General features: G+C 42.0%; 1 protein-coding gene across 2 annotated transcripts in view; it reads right to left on the reverse strand.

Annotated features, from left to right (window-relative positions):
- LOC119498394 (probable G-protein coupled receptor 158) overlaps nt 1-25,755 on the reverse strand; it is a 71,964-nt gene that overhangs the window by 9,500 nt on the left and 36,709 nt on the right. For both annotated transcript variants that reach the window (XM_037787246.1, XM_037787247.1), the window contains exons 6-9: nt 23,761-23,829; nt 14,160-14,269; nt 11,854-12,092; nt 5,039-5,177 (exon numbers count right to left, since the gene is read on the reverse strand). In XM_037787246.1, coding sequence (XP_037643174.1) covers nt 5,039-5,177; nt 11,854-12,092; nt 14,160-14,269; nt 23,761-23,829 — 557 coding nt within the window. The remainder of the gene's footprint in view (nt 1-5,038; nt 5,178-11,853; nt 12,093-14,159; nt 14,270-23,760; nt 23,830-25,755) is intronic.

Here is a 25,755-nt window from a genome sequence, read left to right on the forward strand (position 1 = left end):
TACTTGGTGTGTCTGTGAAATATGCTCAGACACACACTATTAAAAGCAACCTTTAGTGATTCTCTGGACGAGGAGAACAAAATGTGAACTACTATAACCCCGAGGCAATCTCCACTTTGAACACTGTACAGAGACATAAAAGCAGAGCGGAGGGGAAATTATATAAGTAGCAGTATGTTGGGCTAAATAGCGATTGCCCACTTTTTCATTCACTCCATTGACGTTTCAGAATATAGTTTTAAGCCTGGAACTAAGCCATATAAAGATGGACGACATGACAGCTCCCCAAAAGTGAAGCCAAAACATCTTGATCGCCCCCTAGTGGCTGGTTGCAGTATAGGCCATAAATCCCGCCCCCTCCATGTTAGTGGATGGGACATGGGCCAAACTAAAATGTTGAAGTACACCTCAAATACATTTTTCCCAAAGATGGTTTCTGTCATTTTAGGTAGTTCTCATCACACTGATGTAAGTTGAAGTGTTCATTTTTCTGATAAGTTTGGTTTTAATTGGTTATTTGATGCTATAAAAAAGGGGGTTTGTTATGTTTTCAGCTTCGTGTGTAATGTAACGGAGGCTGTAAAATTTCCCTATACATTAACAGTGATCCACAGCTGGACTCAATATATGAAATAACTCTATCTGGGTTGGTAGCATGGCAAATGTATCCTAAATTTACAAAACTTGCTAAGATTTCTCAAATTTGGCTCGTTGTCTTCTTCCTATAGACTACAAACATCTGGTCTCTTGGCTGTGTAATGGCATTCATACTGTACCTGGACCCTGTACAGTGAAAATATGATGGATATGGATAGTAACCTAACATACCTAGGCTTGGTACATCTCCTCAAATAGTATCCCAGATAATCGCCTGCACCCATAATATGCAGACTTTATGTATGTAGAGTGATTTTGTACCTCCTTGCTGCCCTTTACCGGCTGACTGATGACTTTAAAATTGATTTCACTGCTGGTGTTTTAAAACCTGGCATGGTTCGGCTCTGCTTGTATGTATAGTTTGTTTACCTCCTATCAGCCTGATTGACATCCTCTGGTACTGTAGGCAGAGGATAAAGTATATGTCCCTTTTTAATGTATGGCATTCCTCCAATCATTATTAATCATCCGTTTGCTGTTTCACCTTATTAATTATTTCATTTTAACCATCTGTTGCTGTTATCTTTATTTGCATACTGTATAGCAATGTGTCAAATTGTTTCAAAAAGTGCTGCATATAAAAAAAAAAAAAGTTAACAGAGCTGAACAGAGACATTTGTTTTCTGCCACCATCAGCAAAAACACCAAATCCAGTAATTCTGCACAAAGGAATCGCGTCCCATTTCTGTCACCACTGACTCAATCCAGACATGTTGAGAATCTGTGTCAAAGCTCGCAGCAGCAAATTTAGATAGCGTGTGGCTTCTTTTAAACACTTCATGTCATCATTTCTAATATTGGAGTACTTTTGAATCATAGTTAGTTGTTGCATTCACGAGCGCCAGCGTGGCTAATCAGCTCTAATTATTGCAGGAGAATGTGAAAAGTACACAAAAGCCTCAATAGGATCTAACAAGTGGCTGCATTTTTTGGCACCAATTTTCCCACAACCAATCAAATCCAGACACCATGGCAGACAAAATCAATGCAATTATTAGGCAGCATCAAACTGAGTAGTGTGTATTTTTGTCTGTGAAAAGATTCCTCTGTGCCAAATGCTTCAGTGTTTGTGTGAGAGAGAGATTTGTTTCCTCGCTGTTTGTCAGAGATCCAAGGTGGCTCAGAGGTTGTTGGTCCTTTGTCATCACTCCCAACAATCCCATTCACATTCATAGTCCACATTAGATATCCAAAAGCATAGTGTGTGTGTGTTTTCATCAACCTTACCCCGCCACACACACATATACAACCTTATCTCGGGGCCGCAGCAGCCGCAGAAAAAACACACACACACTTACGTTCTATTCCCGCAGCCAGCGAGAGAACAGCTTGATTTATAACAGTTTCACACCACTGATGAAGGTGTACCCATTGGACTTTTCAGTTTCTCAACAGATGAAAAGGACGTGATCTTTTTCCTTTTTCTCCAACTGAGCACAATAGGCCGCTGCCTAAATGAAAGAATATTCAATCACCAACAGTTTTATCGGAGAAAGTGTGACAAATGGAATTTTATGCCACGGGCTCCGGCAGACGCATTATAAAAAAAACACCTGACCGGATTTATTCCCACTGCAATAGGATTGACAAAGTGTTCTTTGCTTTAGGAGTCTTGCAAAAATGTAGGAATTACTACCATTCTTTAAGCAGCTCTGTTCTTTTCCAACTCAGATAGTCAAAACCCACATTCAGACATAGGCCCGAAAAACAGCTTGTCTGTAAATAAGCTCCTAAGAGGCACACATAGTTGTCAAATTGGATTTTACAGTTCAAAACGATGATTCAATCGTTAACAATACCATTTACAGTTGGGGCAGTAATGCATTTCTCCAAACCTCCCACATGCATTTGATGCTAAACAAAAGAAGCTTTTTCTCCAAGCAGTCCCTACATTCGACTGTGCTACCCAACAGCACTGTGAGATGAACTGGTATTGTGAGGTGAAAAGATGTATTGTGCATCTCAATCAAGTTTCAAGTCCCTGCAAGCTGATTTCCATGCAACACAAACATGAAAAGGCCGCCTGAAGGTAGGAAAATAACATTCATCAAACCAGCCTCCGGTCTGATTCGAAAAGCATTCGACACAGTTTGTCTTCAATTGCGCGATAAAATGAGTGCATCCGAAGCAGAAAATGCTGTTAGTCTTGAGACAAAAAACTAGACTTCTAAAACTTTGTAGCCAAATCTGTTGTTGCATTGTTGTTGTGTGAGAAATGACATAGAGGGAATTAAAAGAAAGTCTGTCTAATCCTTTTTGGCCACCTCAAGGCAGCTAAACAAGCTGGAAACACAACATTGGCTTATTACCATCTTTTAACGTTGTTATGGCTAGGGATGTCACGAGAACCGATACTCGATGCCAAAATTCTGAAAACCTGATGGTATTCGTTTTTCCTACCCGACCGTAGGTACATCAGGGCTCAAGACCAATGGTCTTGAATAACAAATCTGTTGAAATCGGCAGAACGAAAGCTAGTTAACGTTAGCTGTTCGCTCCGTGGGACTGTGCTGCTTACCATCTGCTAACAGCTAATGTTAACTAGCTCTCGTCATGCCGATTTCAACATGGAAAGTGCCATTGATTTACATTTATGATGCTCTATTCAATAAAAATGAGTATTGGGCAAAGCTAAATTCTAATGTCATCATGACGTGTACAAATGTCAGCTTGTAAAATGTAGTTTTTGGCGAGAAACTTGAATAAATCCAGTTGTTTGAAGGAGATGTTTTCACATAAAATTGACGGAGGGAATTATGACCTGTTTAACTTCCTAACAAACAATAGTATGCAAACAGTAATAAAGGAGTGGATGTAGAAGTACATGGGATTTATTGTTTTACTTTTGTTTTTTGACCGTGGTATCGAATTGGTGTCAAGAATCGTGGCATTTCACTGGTATTGGTATTGACTACTACATTTCTGTTTTTTTTTTACATCACTAGTTATGGCTAACATGTTAGCTAACAGTTGCATAATTACACATCCAGCAGACATGTAGCAATGTTAGAGTCGTGTTTTTGTCCACCTGATGAATGTAAGTCCAATATTTTCTATCCTTTTAGTATTGGGCAAAGCTAGTTATCATGATGTGTACAAATGTTAGCTTGTAAAATTTAGTTTTTGGCAAGAAACATGAATAAATCCAGTTGTTTGAAGGAGATGTTTAAATATAAAATAGATAACAGAGAAGGAATTATGACCTTATTAACTTCCTAACAAACACCAGTATGCAAACGGTAATAAAGGAGTGTATGTTGAAGTACCTGGGATTTATTGCTTCACTTTTTTTTTTTACCATGGTATCGAATTGGTATCAAGAATCGTGTAATTTCACTGTTATTGGTATCGACTACTAAATTTCTGGTCTTGTGACATTATGACTAACAGTTGCCTAATTACACATCCAGCAGACATGTAGCAACGCTATTCATGTTTTTGCCAACCTGATGAAGTAAGTCCAAAATGTTCTATCCTTTTAGCTCTGTTTTAGTCTCCACCAGCTCCTGAGCTAAGCATCTAGGTCTTATAGCTGCTAACTGCTCCATTATGTTCACTAGGTAGTCGCTAACTTTGTCTGCTATTTGGTGCGCGGCAGGTGAAACAAGCCAGGGGCTGCAGCTTAAAACGACACCGGTGAGGGTGAATAAAAATGATTTTAGGCCATAAAATTAAAACAATGAACCAAAGATGTTAAAAGGCTCCATAGAGCTGTGGGTTCTGAGTTCACCGCTGAACTCCGAAAACTCCTTTTACATTACACATTACAGTATTTGATCTATTGTTAATATTGGATGATGTAAAATTTTAATTAGAGCAGCTTTAAAGACACTAATGTATTCCTCCAAAGAAGTGCTGCCCATGTGTAATTCAACATTTAGCATATTCAAGGTATGTTCAAGCAAATATATGACGGTTACTCAAATAAAAAGTTGTCTGAGTACATTACGTTACTTGCTACCTGTGACTGAAAGACAGACAGTCAGTTACAGGGCACGGAGAGTTTATTTTGGGCTCCGGCACAGTAGATCTATGCTGCGTCTCTGCCTGGGGAAGACATTTTTTATTCACCTCCTTTCAACTGGCTTACCCAGGCGCTCTGCTGACACTGTTCATTTCCCTGATGAAGGGGGCGGGTGAACTCTCTGCCTTTCATCTGACATGCTCTGCACTTGTAATGCCCCGCTCCAACACACAAATATCTCTATGATTATGATTAAACAACAGCTGCAAGAAAGGGGTAAAGTCATCCAAACCCCTTTGTTATTGTTCACACTATTTTCACATTACTGTCACAGAAGAAAAAAAGTAAGAGAATTGTTCTTCCCCTTTTCTTTTTTCTGTGAGGATGTGCCTGTTCTACCTGATTTCCTTCACCCACCTGATGATGTGGAAGATGGCCGATATGAGGAGCTCGTTGTAGATGGCCACAGCCATGTAACGTGGCTCGTGGAAAGCCGAGGGTACGGTGCGGACTGCGTAGCAGAGGTACACCCCCCACAGCAGGAACAGGAACTCCGCTGCAAACGAAACAACAAAAAGGTCACAAGGAGGGTTAGAGGATAGATCTAAAGTCTTTCTTTAATTTCATTATTTTCCTAATTAAGTTTAGTGTCTTTAAGTAAGTCTTTGTATACCCCTCAAGCTGGGACAAGCCTCTAAAAAGGATATATATATATTTTAATAAAATGCCTCCCTTGAGGCTGGAAACTTTTGTCTCTTTTCAAAGTACCAAACTCAATCTAAAGCTTTAAAGTAATAGTTGAACTTTTTGAGAAACACTAATTTGCTGTCTTTCTTGGGGCGAGATGAGAAGATCGATGCCACTTTCATGTCTCCGAGTTAAAGACAAAGCTGGTGCTGGGAGGCAATTAGCTTAGCCTAGCGTAAAGACGGGAAACAGCTAACCTGGCTCTCCAAAGTTACAAAATATGCCCACCAGCACCTCTAAAGCTCACTAATTAAAAAGTTTAATCCGTACACAAACCGAAACGTAAAAATTAAAATTTGTGGTATTAGGATAGTTAATCCACCCGCCCAGCTAGCCAAAAATGGTTGGTGAGCAACAGATTTTAGTATACTTTAGGGCTCTGTACAGGCAGACTGTGACAAAAACACTCTGAAAGTTCATCTCAAATGTTATTTGAACTTTTCTGTGTATATGGATTAAACAAATAAGACATAATATACTCAATATTTGGCTTTAAAGGGCCAGTGTGTCGCATTTCGGGGGTCTATTACTGTGGTAGAAATGGAATATAATATTCATAAATATGTTTTCTTTAGTGTATAATCATCTGAAACTAAGAATTGTTGTGTTTTTGGTTAGCGAATGAGCCCTTCATATCTACATAGGAAGCGGGTCCTCTTCATGGAGTCCACCATGTTTCTGCCCAGAACGGACAAACCAAACACTGGCTCTAGAGAGAGCTTTTCAAGTTTTTATGTTACCTGATGGCGTTCTTGTGAAACTGCGGTAACGTGAGCTGCAAAGTGCAAAATTGTGGTACCGCCAGCCAGCCAGCCAGCCTCTGAGTGAGGCGAACGGCGTTACCACGGTTTTGCACTCGGCAGCTCACGGTCTTGGAAAGAGAGGAGTGAGCGGAGAGATATTGAGTTGGTTGCGATTTGCAACCACACCACTAGATGCCACCAAACCCCACACACTGTCCCTTTAAAGGTGCTGGTATACAGATTTGTCTTTCTTTTGGACAGAGCCAGGCTAGTTGTTTCCCCCTGTTTCCAGTCTTTATGCTAAGCTAAGCTAATCACCTCCCGCCTCCAGCTCAGCACACACTCAGACATGAAAGTGGTATCGAACTTCTCATCTCGTTCTCAGAAAGAAATCCCAAAATGTATCTCTCAAAATGTTGAACTATTCCTTTGAGCATTTAGTCTGTATTTAATTTGCATATGAAATGAAATGCAGCTCTGACTCAGTGTGGGAAAACCTGCAAAATGTAGGATGCAGAGTCACTGTGATAGTACACAGCAACACTTGTTATTCACCACACACTGTATGAACCAAATAAGAAGTTGACCCACGACCCTGCGTTCATGAGCAATAATATAGTTTCAAATCTGGCAGTTCCAAATTTAGCAAGAGTTCCCCCCGTGTTTTTGCAATGTTTCCTCCCGAGTGAGGCAGCTGCATCCTCGACAGTGTGTCGACACCTTCCTGCTATCGTCTAATCTCACCAAGGTCACACAGCCCGACTGCAATTCACAGGGAAGATGTATTTAAAAAGCCAGCTGTCTTACTGTATATGTGCACAGATAGCTCATTATGGCATTTTAAAGAATTGCAAAAATAAAAATCAATATTAATTATTTGTAATGTGATGAAGAGGGTCGCTTTAGGGTGGCTGCATTTTGGAGCTATGAAATTATGTCTTGAAGCTAAATCTAATAGATGTTGTATTGCTGCTCGCTGGTGTAGAACAAAAAATTATGCCTGGGGGAAAAAACAAACATGTTTTCAAGTAAAAAATATGTTCAGTTATTATATACTGCATATATAAATTCCAGAGGTCAGAGGTTTTTCCTCTGATGCAGGCTTTATATGAGCTTGTTTTGTTTGCAGGCAGTCAAGAGCACCAAGAACTGTGCCAATACTGTGTTGGCACATGAGTCCATAAAGTCTTTACAGTGATTACAGTCCATTAATATTCATGAATAAGTCCAGTCTATAAATCATCGCTAATTACTTGGTACTTAGCCTCTGAATCGGGATGCATGGAGAGCTGCTTGCAAGAAGGAAAAGGATAACAATTCCAACTAATGCAGATTAATTGCGGATTCAAATGAATTACTTATTGTTGACATAGTCAATACTGTTTTGCTTCAGCTCCGTTTTGCTCAGCATTTCAAGGCACAAAGTAGGGTGATTTATTCATTTCTAGACATGTGTTCCCTTGTCAGCATTATAACAAAACAAGTGAAACTACCAAAAAGAACAATTAGATTCATTTTCACAAGCATGGCATGCATTGTTAAAATCCTCCAAGGGAGCTTTGCAGGGTGCTTCCTGTCCTTCAGTGTATAGCCTCAGCACACCAGTGTGTTCTCACTGGCTGTCACAGCGAGCAGCGGGGGATCCCTCATTTCCTATCTTGTCTTGCACACAAACCGCACAAAGATTGTTGTGTTTCATTCCATTTAATAAAGTGCTGCGTTTTGGGGGACGCTGTCACGGCACAAACACGCCGTCACTTCCTCTGAAGATTCCTCTGTCGAGTCTCCAGAGCGTCCTTAGCTGTTTTCCCTTCACCAGCTCCCCCCATTCTTCTTCTTCTCCTCTTCCTCTCAAGCCCCCCCCCATCCCAGCTGGTGGAAGACTCTCTCTGCATCATTTCCCACATCCCTCCAAGCTTCATACTTCACAGGCTCCACTCTTCTTTTTCACCCCGCCACTTCCGTCTCTCTCTGTGTCTGCCTGTCTATCAGCTTTCAGAGGCAGACCAAGCTTCTCTGAGGGATCTGTCCTTTACCTCTTTCCAAACAGGATTAGCCTCCCCTGCTGTCAGACTGGCTTCAGTGAGGTGCCCATCACTGCCTCCTGCTTCAAGAGACTGTCATTAGGAAGCTACTGTAACACACACACACACACAAGGCCCTCTGGATACATGAGGGAAAGAACCAGCAACTTCTCACCAATACAATCAGTCTTAATGCGTGTCAGTAGCTTGACAGTGTTATAGATTGTGGTCGTTTTAGGGACTGTACGAAAATTATTAGTCGGGGTCAGAAAAGGGGGAGGATTTTTTTTTATTCTTTTCGTCTGATTGTTTTGGGGGATTTATTTTTTTCTCTATATATATTTATAATTTATTTCATCCTTTTCTTTCCATAAATGCCTTTTGTGTGTGTACAGTGGACCATAACTGTGAGTTTTGCCATATGCAGAGGACATATAATACATAATCTGTATTGTGGTGTTATTTCCCAATTCACATTTAACTAGTGCCTGGTAGAACCAAGATGTCAGTTTAAAGATAATTAGACATAGATCTTTATAGTCAATAGGGATTTGAACATTATTGCACTGTGCCCCATTCACTTATTCAGTAACGATGGTTCATTTAGTTTATCTTGCATGGCAGCTGGATTCTCGCGATGTCATGAGATGATCACGTATCACAAAAATCTATCTTGTCAGGCTTCAAGTAATGCGTTTGTGTCTGTCCTGTGAGGAGCTACTGGCAGCTACGGGCGTGGCTTATGTGTGTGGGACACGACACTGAGAAGCGTTCATTCTAAACAACAATGGCGGCTCCTGAAGAGGTTAGCGTAGTTGCTTGAATAGCATCAGATATATACTGTATGAACTGGAGAGTATTTCTTCATTGAATGAAGAGCAAAGTACGACACTGAAGGCGATGTTTTTGCTCTTCTCCGGACTGGCTCCGGCAAGAGTTTGATTGACAGGTGGTTCATCCAATCACCTGCCAAGTATTTTTTTTTAAAGTGCCTGCCCTTTTCCAAACAGTTTCCAATTCCTCTTAGATGGTTCTGTGTAACAAACCATCTGGCTGGTCAGGTTATCATTTAGTAGCTCTTAGTTCAAAAATACAGAGCTGCTGAAATGCTCAGTAAACACAACGCGCCATTTGTTATGTTTTCCATAATTTTGGCAATTGCTGATTCCACTCCTATGTGTAATTTCATTCATTTTCAGCTTGAAATCAGGGTTGAGTTGAGACATTAGGGGGAGGGGAGTGTTGCAAATTTATTTCAAGTCAAGTGGGGGATCCAAAGCAAATGGAAAAGATCCACCAAATAATGTTTGTACAGTCCCCAACGGACTGCTATAGGTCAAAACTGGTAACTTTATGGAAGACTTACAAAAAAAAAAAAATTCTTAGAGTCTGGTTTACTGACATTTTATGTTGGTAGGAAGGTATATCATTCATGATCTATGGATGAATTAATCATAACAGGGCCCTTTTGGTTCCATAGGAGAAATTTGGATTTTAGGGGTGAAAGGTGTATTTATTTATTTATTTATTTGTTACCTCAATGCAGAAAAAATATATATATTAGATAAATATTAAATATATTAAATACATATAAACATTTATTTATTTATTTGTATCTATTATTATTATTATTATTATTATTATTATTATTAATAATAATAATAATAATAATAATAATAATAATATATATTTTTTTTAGAGGGTGACCAGCTCCCCCCAGAAGGTGGCGCTCTAGGCGACCGTCTATATGGTCTATGATAAGCTAAACTGGCCCTGAAAAAAAAGAAAGGAAAACTCTTGAAAAGCTTGGGTGAAATATATAAGAGCAGAACATACAGTAGTATGGGTGGACAGTCAAGGTGAAGCTGCAGCAGCAACAATATAACAGACACACATTCACTTCAGTTTAGATAATAAAGCCTCTAGATTGTGGTGAGAGGTCTGCTATCGCTCTTAGATTTGCTTTCATATGTTTTACAATGTTCCATAATACATTAGACGATTTTATTCAGTGATAGATTATTGTCCAGTTATAACTAGACAGGCTTGTCCTCTGTAAAGTCCTTAGAGACGTGCTTGTGGTGAAGGATTGTAAAAACAAATGAGGGACTTAGTGGCACCTCCTGCCCTCTGGGGGTGTTCTGCTTTAATGGTGGCAGCCCAAGACACTAAGAGAGGCACTCCATCTTGTTTATCAGAGCATCCCATTGTTAATTTAATACGCAGCCTCATCCATTAAACTGTTTGTGAGCAAACCCATCAGGGAAAGGTGAATCAAACAATGGACACTATCATCAAAATTCACAACGACATCCATTTAACCTGAAGCTCGGAGGCAGAGGTTGTTCAAAGCGCTGCTTGGAGGGCAGGGCACTGAATAAACAGGCCAATTACAGCGCAGTCGTGTCTTCTGGCAAGCGGGCGGCGTGTTCGGGAGCATTTTATGCCTCGCTTTAAAGAGGTGGCTCTATTTATCTCCAACAAGGAACCCGCCAAAGCGGAGAAATTTATCACATTTATACAAGATTCCCCAGCCAATACCTGTTTATTTCTGTCTGACATGATTTGTCACATGAACAACAATGGATTCATTGTGCTTAAGGAAATTCCAAGAAGCAGTTTAACGACTTCTACCAGTCCCCTCTCTTTGTGTGCAATCCATTTGCTATCGGCGCCATCAGCTTCTATAAAGCATAGGAGTGGACTGCACTATCCTAAATAAATGATAGGCGGCAGCTACACTATTGAAAACTCAGTTCTGTGTCCATCAGTCTCAGTCTACGCCGGCATGTTGAGCCTCAGGACTTTAAACCCACTCATAAAAAAAATTGCTTCAGTCAAAAAACTCCCCGGGGTACCTTCAAGTTACTCTTTAATGAGCGACTCACTCACAGCATACAAGATAGTAGCATTTGAAGCTAGTTTTTAGGAATGTGAATCTACAGAATATTCAATGCAGAGGCAAACAAAAGTTTAGAAAAACTGCATTGGAAAATAGCATTTACAAAACAAAATGTTCAGATTCACTAGCCTGCAGCTTTTTCCGGAAGTTTCTACACTAAATTTATTCTTTAGCCTCACCCAAGCAGCCTACCCCCAAGCTATAAGCCTAAAAGCTCCTTACAGTTAAGTGGTAAGCAGCACCAAAACTTCCTCACTCGTTTTCTTGTTCTGTAAAGACATCACTACACATCGGGTATATGCACTGGTGGACTCAGGGGGGGTGGGGGGTTGTGGTGCCCGCATATTCGGAAAAAAAAACGCTGCAAATGTGCCCTCTTGAATGCCCCTATGGTAGATAAAACAGTGCCCTCCAGAATGCCCTTCCAGTGGCGAATACATGAGGGGCCTTCTAGGATGCCCTTCCAGTGGAGAAACAGGATGAAGTGCCCTTTACGGTGCTCTTCCAGTAGAGAAAACGTGATGAAATTCCCTCCAGATTGCCCTTCCAGTGGCGAATACGTGAGATGCCTTTCCAGTGGAGAAAACGTGATGAAATGCCCTCTTGAGTGCTCTTCCAGTAGAGAAAACATGCTGAAGTTCCCTCTGGGTGCCCTTCTTGTTGAGAAAACATGATGAAGTGCCCTCTAGGGTGCCCTTCCACTGGAGAAAACATGATGCAGTGCCATATAGGCAACCCTATATGCTGGAAAACTTTCTTCACGCCGCCACTGGGTACATGTAAGTACAGAAATACAGAAAACACACACACGCTTACCGACAGCCATCATGTAGTCCCATCGGTCCAGCAGACACATGCTGAACTGCAGCCCCTCCGGGGTGAGGCCCGCGGTAATCAGGGCCCGGCTCAGCTCGGGGTTCTGGCACACGGAGGAGGTCCAGGCCACCAGGAACCACAGCACCACCAACAGGATCACCACCAGCAGCCGCAGGACCCGCCAGCTGGTCATGTAAGGTGTCCTCTGGGCCGTGCGGGACAGGAACACCTTTAACACCCTGGCAGAGGGAGGAGGAAGAATACTTGAGACTTCTGCTGGGTGAAATCATGTCGAGCAGTGTAGGTGAGTCACTCTCCCTGCGATTGACAGCTCACGCCCCCGGCTGTTGCTCTTACTAACGTGCCCACTTGAATTAAAAGGATCGGGGAGAAAAAAGGCACTGCTGTTTCAATTCATTCATATTCGTTTTAATTCAGGTTGTAATATCTCTTGGGCTGACAGGAGAAATTAACGGAGGGCAGGAAGGATTTCTTTGTTTTTCAATACAAGTTCAACAACTTTTCTTATGGGTGTCAGTTTTTTAACTTTTCAGCTTGGAGATGGTCCAAGAAATGCGATTGGAACTAAAACATTAGACTGAATGCATGCAGAGGCAGTTTATTTATAACCGCATCTTCACTGCATGCACACAAGACAATTCCGCCTCTGTAAAGGGAATTAAAAATGCAACACATCAGCCAGTTTAAAAGTGATCTGGTGCTGGGTAAGGAGAGCTATATGGGGGACAAAGATAGCACGCACTGTAGTTATATAAATATCCACCATACAAACGGTCACTCCTCTGTTTACTATCGTCTCTCTCTACCGACCAGACTGTGACAAATCTATCTTATCTCTGATATATTCAGTCGGACCGGGCTGTAAGAGCTTGGCCCCGGGGCACACTTCACACTCAGCCAGCTCGGGGAAAAAGAAAAAAAATCTAATTGGTAATTTTGCCAAGGGAACACTCTGGGCGGCATTTGACCCCCCTTCTACCATCTCGGCGACACTTGCTCGGAGCCGGAAAGCAGGAAGTGAGTGTGTGTCTGAATAGATATAGAAAGACCTGATGTCCAAATCCAAATGTGCTTATTGACTGCATGCATGTGTGTCAGCGCAGGACGGAGAGGGAGATGAATTATTGAAAGTGAGAAAGGTTGACTCATAGGGCAAGTTAATAACAGGAGAGGAGACAGGATGGGAACAAAGGAGAGGACAGGAGATATAGGAAGAGAGGAGAGGAGAGGAGACGAGGAGATGAGAGCGCGGAAGAGGAGACAGGAAGAGAGGATGGGAGAGAGAATATGAGGTGATTAGAGGAAAGGGAGAGGAGAGGAGACAGGAGGACATAAGGAGAGGAGATGATAGGAAGAGAGGAGAACAGAGATGAGGAGTCAAGGAGAGAGGGAGGAAAGAGATGGGAGGAGAGGATGGGAGCAGGGGAGATGAGAGGAGACTAGGAGATGGGAGGGTAGGAGAGGAGGGGAAAGGAGATGAGAGGAAAGGGAGATGAGAGGAGAGGAGAGGAGACAGGAGGACATAAGGAGGGGTGAGAGACTCAGAGAGGAGGGCAAAGGAGATAGGAAGAAAGGAGACAGGGAGAGGAGAATAGTGATGAGGAGTCAAGGAGAGGGGAAGAAAGGAGATGGGAGGAGAGGATAGAGGATGGGAACAGGGGAGAGGAGAGGAGATATAGGAAGGGAGGAGACTCGGAGAGGAGGGGATAGGAGATAGGAAGAAAGGAGAGGCGACAGGAAGAGAGGAGGGGACTGGATATGAGGTTATTATGGGTCGAGAGGAGAGGAGAGGAGAGGAGAGGGAAAGGGAGATAGGAAGAAAGGAGACAGGAGAACATAAGTAGAGGAGAGGATGTAGGAAGATAGGAGAATAGTGATGAGGGGTCAAGGAGAGAGGGAGAAATGAGGTGGAAGCAGAGGAGATGAGATATAGGAAGAGAGGAAAGGAGACTAGGAGATGAGAGGGCAGGAGAGGAGGGAAAAGGAGATAGGAAGAAAGGAGAGGAAACAGGAAGAGAGGAGGGGAGAGAATATGGGGTGATTAGAGGAAAAGGAAAGGAAAAGATTGGAAGAGAGGAGAAGAGATATGAGAAGTCAAGGAGAGGGGAAGAAAGGAGATAGGAGGAGATATACGGAAATAGGAAGAGAGAAGAGGAGGTGTAGGGACAAGTTTTTTTGCTTTCACTTCTATATTAGAGATAGGAATAATTCACAGGAAGGTGATATAACATACAGGAACGGTCATATGATGATTACCACTCCTTTGATTCCAGTGCTTCTAGTACCTGTAGAGCTTGAGGATGACGGTGCCGTACATGACGGCGAAGCCCAGGAGGCGAACCCACCTCAGGAGGATACAGCGAAACACGCTGGGGTGGAAGTACAAGATCATCACCTGCAGAGAGGTACAGCAGTGTTAGTGTTCACACTGATAGACACACAGATTATAAATATATATGTGGGCCTTTTTTTTTTTTTTTGTTGGAAGCAGCGAATCGCACTTCCACTCCTGTCACACTCCTCTCATATTCACACAGAAGGAATCAGAAATGAAAATGAGTCTCCAGCATGTGAGAAGCAGAGTTGGAGGCAGATTTGGCCTCGCAGAGATCCTCCGCCTCCAGAGCCCCCGCTGACTTCTCTTAACTGTATGTTGCTCATATGTCAGCTGCCAGAACACATTAGAAATGAGAGTTTGAAGGGTTAGTTCTTATCTCACCGGCGGTATTTAAAGCAGCAGCAGTAGGCGAGATTGGAGCAAATATGATTTTAAAAAGTAATGCATGAGACAGGTAATCTGAAAAAAATGATGTGTCTCTGTGTCCTCCGGTGCTCCTAATGGCATCTGCAAGATTTCACAGACCGGAGGAAAACAACCAATCAGAGCCGAGCTGGAGCCTTGCCGTCTCTGAGCAGCTGTCAATCACTCACAAACTCTGATTAAACGGTCAAACTAGACAGCGCTGATCAAATATGAATCAATATTCTGTTACTGTAATGCCTATTTCTCACCTCAAATGTTTTCAGAAACATCTTGTAGTGTACTGTTTAGAGGTAAAATGAGAAAGTTTGTGACCCGGCAGCCATGTTGAGATCAGTTGAGGAAATACTAAGCACCGCCAACCAGCCAGAGCACAGCCAATAGGAACGCTCTCTCTCTTGGTCAAGCTTTACATTTTTTAAAGCCTGAAAACAGAGCCATGAGGAGGTGTCTAGTTTTCTCTCAGAACACTTGAATTACAATATGCTGAAAGGTTATTATGGAATTCTTACCCAATGATGCCAAAAACATTCTGCCTACTGCAGGTTTAACAAGCGAGTGCATCTGAGTGTGACTACTTGTATGTTCATTTATAGTGAATGATCAATCACATGCTTTAGTGTGTGCACATGTACAGCCTCAGTTCTGGTGTCTGTGTGATTTGAAATAAAACAGAGAATTTGCAGGTGGCTCATAAAATATCAGCCTTTCATTTCCTGCTTGGTGGCGAGGTTTATTCGCACCTATTACTATTAAAGACGAGGCTGCGACAGACAAGTCTCACGCGTCAGGCTGTATAGATCAGAGCTTCCATTTGAACTTCTATTTCAGCTGCGTTTCATTTTATTAGTGTGTGCCTCAACGGGACGTCGCAAATCTCCAGTGACCCGAATGAAGCCGAAGATCCGGTGCAGTGACTCTGTGCTCATTTCCACTGAAGCAAATAAAAACCTGCCTCACTCACCTGATGGAAACACAACACCGTCTATGATGTTAAAGCACGACTCTTCTCTGAGTCAGCCTGGCCTCGCTGTTAAAAACGTGTCAGTTCACACAAAAGCATACAAGAGGAACTCATATTTTTAACTTTGATGATTACAGACTGCTGAAAGCATCAACTCATGTCACCTGATGAATGATGAATATAATACTACAAAGCTCTACTCCTTTCAGACATTATTCCCTTTATGATGAGCACCTTTATACCAGCTCACAAATAGAACAAATTTCACAGCACGGAGAGGTGCTTTAGATGAGTACGCCTAAACCAGCAAGGGAACAACATGATCATGTAGGTGTGCAGCAAAGACATGTTATGGAAGAAGAGTTCATCTACACTTTTGTAAAACGTCAACAAAAGAAAAGCGAGGGGGCGGGATCACGGTACCTCCAGCCTTGCAAGTCTTTTTATACTTTATTTAGCTTATTATAAACAGATGAGGTACAAAAAAAAAAAATTCTTGATGGATGCTCCTGGTTAAAAATATCTAGAGATGACCTGATCAGAGTCCAGGTGTCTGAGCTCTTGAAGGGTACATCCTGGACAGGTCGCCAGACTATCACAGCGCTAACACACATAGAGACAGACAGCCATTCACGCTCACATTCACACCTACGGGCAATTTAGAGTCAACAGTTAACCTAACCTGCATGTTTTTGGACTGTAGGAGGAAGCTGGAGAACATGCAAACTCCACACAGAAGGGCCCCAAGTCGGGTTTGAACATGCGACCCTCTTGGCGTGAGGCGACAATGCTGTCTCTATACCTCATACTGTCAATATTTTGCACATTCATGCACAAAACTGTGCAGCTCTTTCATTACAAAACAGATATTGTGTGTATTTTTAAAGTATTTTTCACATTTTTATTGTATTTTTTTCTATTTCATATTTACGTGTCTTGACATTTGCAGTGCTTGCTTTTATTTTTATTGTCTCTTACTATTTTTATTTTTATGCACCAGAACACCAAGGCAAATTATTTGCATTTGAAATACTGAGCAATAAACCTGATTCTGACACTGCCCAAGACACTCGAGCATGATGGCATATTTATTTATCATTTATTTCATAATGTCAACTACACTTTGTATTTTACCCTGTTATTGGAATAGATCATCCACCTATGAGGTCTGTCTAAATGCATTAGCCCTGTGATATAGTCTGGCGACCTGTCCACGCTGTGTTCAGCATCTAGTGGCACTTTATATTTATAGTGTTGAATATTTTCTTTATAAAATCCATCAACTGGAGGTCATAGTTAACCACATAGCCACAGACAGAGTATTGTATACCATTACAGGTGCAGTATAAACGCATCCCAGAGGAGTACAGCCAGTGATTCATCCAAGCTCATATGATGCCTTGGCATTCAAGACGCAGCCGCTATCCAGAGTAATTAAGCAAACAAACAACAGCACCTGTAACCTCTTTCCCTCCGAAAAGAGGCAGAACATCTGTGGCAAAAACTCAACGAAGAAACCAGCCAACCCTGAGGCTCTAACAGTCTGGCTGTAAGATGTATTCAAAGAAAAGGGGAAACTAATGTGTGTAGCCCCGGTGCAAAAGGAATGGATTAAAACAAGTAATAATAAAGTCGGATGAAAAATAATCCCGTAAGGCAATTAAACTGAAAGTAATTTAGTTTAATAAAGAAGGGGAAAAAATGCTGAGAGATTAAGAGAGTAAACCAGGCAGGATGTAAATAATTGAATATGTAGTTAAAATAAAGGGTTCTAAACACTATTTAAAGGTCCCATATTGTAAAAAGTGAGATTTTCAAGGCTTTTACATTATAAAGCAGGTTTAAGTGCTATATAGATACTGTTAAACTATCAAAACGCTCAATATACAGATAAATACACGCAGCCCGTATTCAGAAATTGCGCGTTTGAAACAAGCCGTTAGGATTTCTGTCCATTTGTGATGTCACAAATATACAATATTTAGACCATTACTCGGTTTTAAACGTAAACATTCTAAACGTTTCCCAGTTTAATTCCTGTTGCAGTGTATGTAAATAACATCAGCTGACAGGAAGTACACATGGACCCAAACTGTTGCCTAGCAACGCAATTCTGTTGCAATTCTGTTGCAATTCTGTTGAAATGCACTAAAACAGAGTGTTTCAGACAGAGCGTGAATACAGGTATATTCAGGCAGACAGTATGAGGAAAATAATGTGTTTTTTAATAGAGGAAAAATAGAGGAAAAAGCACAGACTGCTCTCTTCCGCTGGGAAACGACGGTTGGTGTAGCTTTATTGTCGTCCTAGTGGAAACAGTAGGGATTACTACACACACTGTTCAGTTCCAGAAACAGGCTACGATAACGAAAAGGAAAAAAAGTGTGAAAATTTGCCATAAATCGGGAGAAATACGGGTGAATTGTGACCCAGGGATTGAAACCGGGAGAGGGCGATGAAAAACGGGAGTCTCCCGGGAAAATCGGGAGGGTCGGCAAGTATGTGTGTGTGTGCTAATATGTGTGTGTTGGGGCCACTGTGGGTATAGAGTCTATAGTTAAGTATTTGTGCTCAGTTTTCTATTGAAAGGTAACGGTTAAAGGACAGGTCGCTACCACACTGTTGTCCGGTCCTGGAGTTGTCCGCGTTTTCATCTTACAACTGTTTTTAGTTCATGAAAGTTAATTAAAACCTTTTTGGTCACTTAAAATGCCTTATTAATACTTAGCTCCACCCTCTCGAGTTGCAAAAAAACAACATGGCGAAGGCCAAAATGCAGAACTCGAGGCTTCAAAACTGTAGTTCAAAAACAAATGGGCGGCGTCATGGTGACTTTGTCCACTTCTTATATACAGTCTATCGTGACCTCCAACAAACATGCAGAGTAAATAATATGGTACAAAGACAAAATGGCAAAATAACAACAATATAAAATCTGCCGACAGCTATTCAAGAAGTTACAATTAAAATAGATTGTCAAGATGACACATAGTGAAGATGTGTTGAAGTAATGGCTCAGCAACAGCTTGTTTCTTGCTTTTATCATCACAATTTTGCCATGTTTGTTTGTATAATCTAATTCAAAGCTGACAAGATCAGTATCACCCATTGTACCAAAACGTGGCTCAGCGTGCAATTAAACTGTCATAACATCCTTATTTGCAGCCTTCAGTCTGTCCACTCAGTGCAGATATTTCTCTCACCTCTTAATTAAGAATGTGTCACACAGAGTTGAAGCAAAAGTTTCCTTCCAGCCACAATCCTCATCAAAACCTCGCAGCCAAAGTCCGTCATTGGTATGCTGGTCATGAGAGAGCGGGGAGCCAAGTCCATTTTATACCCAAGAACAGGAATTATAGCTGTTCCTTTTTAGTGCTCCGCTACCGACTGTGAGTCACTGCTGCAGCTCAAGATCTGATAAATTAGTTGGTATGGGGTATTAAAAGAAAGAGTTTCATTTTATGTATCAATTTTGAAAGGAAATTGCTACCAAAAAATTAATCCTGCCATATTTCAGACAGAGACAGATTTTCAAAATGAAAGTGATTATGTGGAAGACAGCCATGACTCATAGTTTTAATACGAATAATGTGCATTAATGCTTATTTTTTAAAGGAATAAACATTTGGGGAAATATTAGGGTATGACATCAACCAAGGCACCGATGGCCTGTGGCCACAAAATGTTACTGTGACCTCCAACTATCCGCTGTAGGTGGCCCCCAAGTTTTATCAAGTTTCGTGCATGTGAGCGTGCCCCACTGGCTCGCTCACGACCGCTGCACTGCTCTCATATGGCGGTTACAGCTGCCGACTGACGGCACTCTTGCGGAAGCGTGGCACCCACCCTCCGGTTCCCCCCTCAGGTTAACACCGTTAGCTGCGAGCCGCCAAGCACCCAGAAAGGGCAGCAGTCGTTGATCCCAATTTTCGTAGTGGCCAAACGGTGGCACTACAACTTCCGTGTCCGTCATGTGATGCCATTGGGCCCAAAAATACTTTTCCCATAGACTTACATTGGGAAAGAGACGTCTGTAACTCAGCGGATTTCTTTTTTTTTAGGTAAATCAACTCCCCAGTACGAACACTTGAAAAGCCCTTATTTAAATCATTAGGTCCTAAAAGTTGTAAAACCCACTAATAGCCAAATCCAGAGTTATTTCCCTTCCTCCGTTCATGTGAATGAGACCCAGACCGTGACGACAGCGTGACGTTGGGACCCCGTGACCGAGCCATGTGACCAAGCGGACGCTACCACGCATGTTCCATGGTCCCAATGGATGCGGAAGATCGCCGGAAGATCCGGGTACTTTTCCAGACGGAAGTCGAGCCATTTTGGCTTCATGCGCCACTGAGCAACTCTCATAGGAATGAACGGGGCCCCGCCTCCAACACTGTATCCAGTTCTCTTAATACATCCATGCGAGCCGCCGGCTCAGCTGTCGCCATGTTGAGATCCATGTGGAGGCAATAGAAATGTTCCCAATCTCACATTTAGCACCTTTAAGCATTGTGTCTTTTTAAAAGCCAAACTTAGAAATGAAAATGACAACCGGTTTGATAATGAATTGAACAATACACATTTGAAACATTCTTCCTCTGCTCCTGTGAAGCAACATAGTGCTTGAATGAGGTAGCTGCAACTGTTAAAGTGCTAAATCAAATAACAGAGCAGATACATTCACAAAGAAATGAAAAGTGTAAAGAACAGAATAAACAGACCAAATGTTGCCAGCCCCTAAGGGTGCAACAATTCACAAGGCACTTATGTTAACCTGTGGTTTGGATGAACATCCTGCCTGGCAGCTCATCTCTTTGCCTCCTGAGCAAACATCCAGTCTTCCAGCTCTCCGGTCTACACCACGGACCAAAACAATAAATCACCTCCACGCATACGAGGTAGAAGTAGGCCACGCTGTTTCTTACACCCACATACATATATAAATGCAGAAATGCAAATCCATGCACAAATGCACATGAACACAATCGCAGGAAAATGTGAAGATTTAAAGCCTCTCCATCCTGCCTTTATATGCACACACACGCACAGACGAACATACACAGAGACAGGCAGACATCAAATGCACCCTTTCTGCAGTGCTACCCATGTGGACTACAAAGTCACAGAGGACTGCACAATAAAAAGCCACATTTTTATATATCGCCCATGAAGAGTAGGTGGCCCTTCCTGGTTTGCATCCAACTTCCCCATTCCTCCTCCATCAATTAATCAGCAGATGTATTTTTAAAACAAGTTGTGCTAGAACTTGATGGACTGTTTAAAAATGCATCGAGCACCAGAGCGGAGCAGCTGCGCCAAGCTTAGCTGAGGAGGCTTGTGGTGGCAGCAACAAAGAAACAGCAGCAGCAACAAACGTTGAGACTGCGGGAGGGGGGGAGACAGACACAAAGGTGAGACAGCGAGTAGAGGGGTGATGAAAGGAAGACATGGGGGAAGGTGGAGGGGGGGACAGGGAAAAGGTAGAGACAGGCAGGCAAGGTGCTAAGAAATGCAGGGGGAAAAAAGATGGAGATACAGCACAGCAAAGGGAGGGAGAGACCCTTGAGTGTATCCAAGTGTGTGTGAACATAAGAGAGTGGCAGGATATTTTTGGGGAGCTATTTTTAGTGCTCGAGTTATTCCTTGGGGTGAATGGGGGGAGAGAGATGGATGCAAAATCAAATCCATGTTGAGCATCACAGCAGAAATATACGCAAAGTGTGGGCACGTAGGGATAAACCTACAATACCTGCGGCCCTTTTATCTGCTGCACCAAAACCACCAGGCTCTCTATTCCAATGCAAATATATTTCTTACGGTAACACTCCAGCAACTTTAGAATGAGAACAAAAACCTTTATCCCAAGAGTCAGCCGAGTGCTCTGAAGCTTTTTCTTCTCAACTGAATTTTTTTCCCTTCTTCAAAAATGGCTAACATCCAGCCATCAGGCGTCGTGTTTGAGGAGAGCAATGGCTCACTGTTGGCACTCTGAGCAAGTATTTGAAGGCAGCGAATTCCCCGGTTGCATCTGATCTCCCTGTTACACGGCGCTCAGGTTTCTTCCATCTGTTTCCCTGCTAAAGATGGGCTTCTGACTCGGCAGCCCAGGTGCACTGTGGGCTGCGTTCACAAGTGCAAATAGACACCTATACAGTGCACGCTGGCACCTACCTGGACCTGCACACACATGCAGCCAACAGAAAGGCTTGGCAAAGACACACACTCGTACTGTACATGCACACCAAATGTGATGTCCAAGTCTTTGTTTTTGTCCAGACGATGATCAGAAGTACAGCACTATAACAGCATCTAGCTGCAGCTGAAGAAGCAGGAGGCACGGTTTGCTGCCTTATTTACATAGTAATGTATTCTATTATGAACAGGAATCCTTTTTTAACAAGAAGTAATGGCTTCATTTTCTTGGTATTATCTGGTTATTTAAATTGTACACCTTTACCTCTCCCTCATTTTCAAGTTACAATCCTTAAGCTTTTCATGAACTGAAACCTAATTTTTGATACGATTTATGGTCACCAGCTTTCATTGTTAGCGGCGGAGTCCGTCATTACCACACTGGATTCAAATTGCCCTCACATGCTGAAGGGATTGACAGGAATCAATGCATATGTAATCAGCGTAGCTGTGATGATTGTGTGTCTCTCCAACGGACGTATCTTTTATTAAAGGGAACGTTTGGGTGTTTTGAAGTGGGGTTGTATGAGGGGCTTATCCATAGTCAGTGTATTACCTACAGTAGATGACGGTCGGCACGCCCCCAGTTTGGAAAAAGAGACAGAAGTTATTGCATGGAAGCAGAGCAATGTACTGCTATGGATGGGGATGGCAGCAAAACGTATTTTAAACACTTAAAAGAAAGGCTTACCTAAAAAAATCCATATCGGTTTGAGTGTACATTATATTTAGAATATTTTCACCACTCTACCTTGCCATCAGACAGCCCTTTCCGACAGGGAACTGAAGCCGTTGTATCCATCTAGCTCTCGCTAAAGCCAGACAAAATTGGTTTAAGTGTACGTTATATTTAGACTATTTTCATTGCTTTACTTTACCATCAGACAGTCCTTTTTGATGGGAACTGAAGCCGTTATGTATGCTCTCGCCAAAGCCACCAGACTCCATTGGAAAAAAACGTAATTTTACATCGCAGAACACGAGAGTTGCTGGTCTACCACTTCCTCGATCGGTTAGTTTGTCTGTGTTACTTTGTCACCAAAGTAGACCAACAACCCCCGTGTTCTGTGAGGAAAAATTACAGGCTTTTTCCATGCAGCCTGGTGGCCTTAGCGAGAGCAAAGATGGATACAACGACTTCAGTTCCCTGTCGGAAAGGGCTGTCTGACGGCAAGGTAAAGTGGTGAAAATATTCTAAATATACACTTAAACTTTTTAGGTGAGCCTTTCTTTTAAGTGGGCTAAAATGCGTTTTGCTGCCGGCCCCGTCTACGACAGTACATTGCTTTGCTTCTGTGCAATAACTCTTGTCTCTTTCTCCAAATTGGGGCTTGCCGACCGTCATCTACTGTAGGTGATACACTGACTTTGGATAAATACCTCATACAACCCCAAATCAAAACACCCAAACATGAAAAATACATCTACGAAATAAGACAACAGTCCTTTTTGGAATTCTGGGACCTGAAGTATTAAAGCACAATCACTGTTGCCACCAGTAACCACTTGTGTCACTTAATCTTAAAGGTAGTGTGTAGGATTCAGTGGCATCTAGTGGTGTGGTTGCAGATTGCAACCAACTGAATACCCCTCCTCTCACCCCTCCCTTTTCAAGTGTGACAGAGAACAACAGTGGCCTTCAGGTAACGTAGAAAAGCGAAAGTCTCTCTCTAGAGCCAGTGTTTGGTTTGTTTGGCGGTGCAACATGGCGGACTCCGTGAAGAGGACCCGCTCCCTATGTAGATATGAAGGGCTCATTTTAAGCTAACGAAAACACAACAATTCTTAGTTTCAGGTGATTATACACTAAGGAAAAGAATATTATATTCCATTTCTGCTAATAGATCCCCCGAAATCACACACTGAACCTTTTAAGAATTATAACTTCAATGTGAGCAATGCAAAAAACAAAATAATAGACTGACTGAGTAAACTGTGGGTGCCATTTAAGATCAGAAGTCAGACTTACTGGGAAGTAGAGCAGTAAAGCCCCGAACAAGATGGCTTCCAGTAGAATGAGACCAGATGAGCGGATGTTCTGTTAATGGGGGAAAGAGAAAACAACAGAAAAAAACATCAATAAATCAGTTCTTGACAGGGAAAACATGATGTATTAATGGGATGGTGTGTTGAGGGAGGAATTAAGATCCATCTTAAGTTATCAGTTAAAGGTCTTTGCTCAGCTTAGTGAATTGGCACCGTGCCGTGAGTCGCAACAACACGACAAACATGTCAAAAATAATGCATCAAAGCCTGTTTCTGTAAATCTGACATCGCTGTGTTGTGAGGAGCTGTAGCTCCGGCTTCTTTGCCATCACAGGCAAATGCAAATAACTAAATCATTGCCTCAATCAAAGCGAACAAACACAAAGAGGAGTTGAAAATATATATTTGCTAATTTTTTGCCTTCCCCCCGAAACAAGAATATAAGTGACGTCAGCACCTTGTTCAGGGTTGGATTTAATTACCCACATTACCCTCCTAGAGGATTCTCTATGTTTTTTTATGTAAATTCAAAGGGCTCCGGGGACATTTCTTGTGAAATGAAGAAATGTAGGAGATTTTGAGGCAACAACACAAATGTCTATAAATAGCACACCGGGAAAGATCCAACTGCCTGAGGAGGGGTTGTAATTATCCTACACCGTGAGCATCTCATATTTATTTCACTTTATTCTATTAGCTGAGTGGATATTATGCAACAACTCTCCTGTGTGGATTCAAATAGAGGGCTCAGGTATATTTGTGTTAATTATTATGTGTTCATTAAGAAAAAACACGAGATGGATTGTCTTAAATTTGGCTTAAATAAGTAAAATGCATGTGGTATGAAATTCTATAGATTTTCCAACAGATGAACATTTACTTATCAGACTGAATCTTGAAATCCAGTGACAGTGTTAAATCCATTTTTGTTAGAGGGCAACCCTGTGTGAAATAGAACTGCTGAAACTTGACTAATTTTACTACCATTTACTGTGTGAGCCAGTGCACGGAGGGATTGTTTGCCTTTCATCTGTAATTAAGTCTGATATAATATGTTGGATGTTGGATTGTCTGTAATAGCTTTAGGCACTTATCAAGCATTGTGGGGGGGAGATAGGTGAGGCACCGCACGATGGTCATCACTGTCATTAATCTCAGCTTACACCTATTGGTTAAAGGAATACTTCACCCCCAAAATGACCATTTGTATGTCAATTACTCACCGCGTGTTACCTTGAATTCTCGAAGAAAACTCTCGCATTCCTCCACAGTGAACAGAGAATCCGAAAACGGAGTGAATCCTTAATGAATTGAAGTAAATGGGGTCAACATTATCAAAACATCTGTTGACAACAGTGGGCAACCTCCGGGGTCTGAAAAGTGAAGCCAATGTGAAGTGCCTTAAACTTGCATTCTTTCTAATAGCCAGCAGGGGGCGACTCCTCTGGTTGCAAAAAAGTCTGATTCTATAGAAGTCTATGAGAAAATGAGCCTACTTCTCACTTGATTTATTACCTCAGTAAACATTGTAAACATGAGTTTATGGTCTCAATTGCTAGTTTCAAGTCTTCTTCAATACAGCATGATGTCCATTCAGTAAATGCGTGGTTACTATGTGATTGACAGGTCGCTACCGTTGTCCGGTCTGGGAGTTGTCTGCGTTTTGGTCTTAGAACTTTAACCCTTTCACAGTGTGTATTCAGTTCATGGAAGTTAATTATAACCTTTTTGGATCCCTTAAAAACGTCTCATTTAGTGTTCGGTTGTACTTGGCTCCACCCTCTCGTGTCACTTCTGGTTGCAACAAACCAAGATAGCCACATCCAAAATGCTGAACTTGAGGCATCAAAACTGCAACCAATTGGCAGCCTCACGGTGACTAGGTCCACTTCTTATATGCAGTATATGGTTTACAAACAAAGGCATGGCAATGCATGTGTTTGGGATGTACTGAGCATATGACTGGATAAACGACACT

Source organism: Sebastes umbrosus, chromosome 12 (genome assembly GCF_015220745.1).
Source record: "Sebastes umbrosus isolate fSebUmb1 chromosome 12, fSebUmb1.pri, whole genome shotgun sequence".
Classification (NCBI taxonomy): domain Eukaryota; kingdom Metazoa; phylum Chordata; class Actinopteri; order Perciformes; family Sebastidae; genus Sebastes; species Sebastes umbrosus.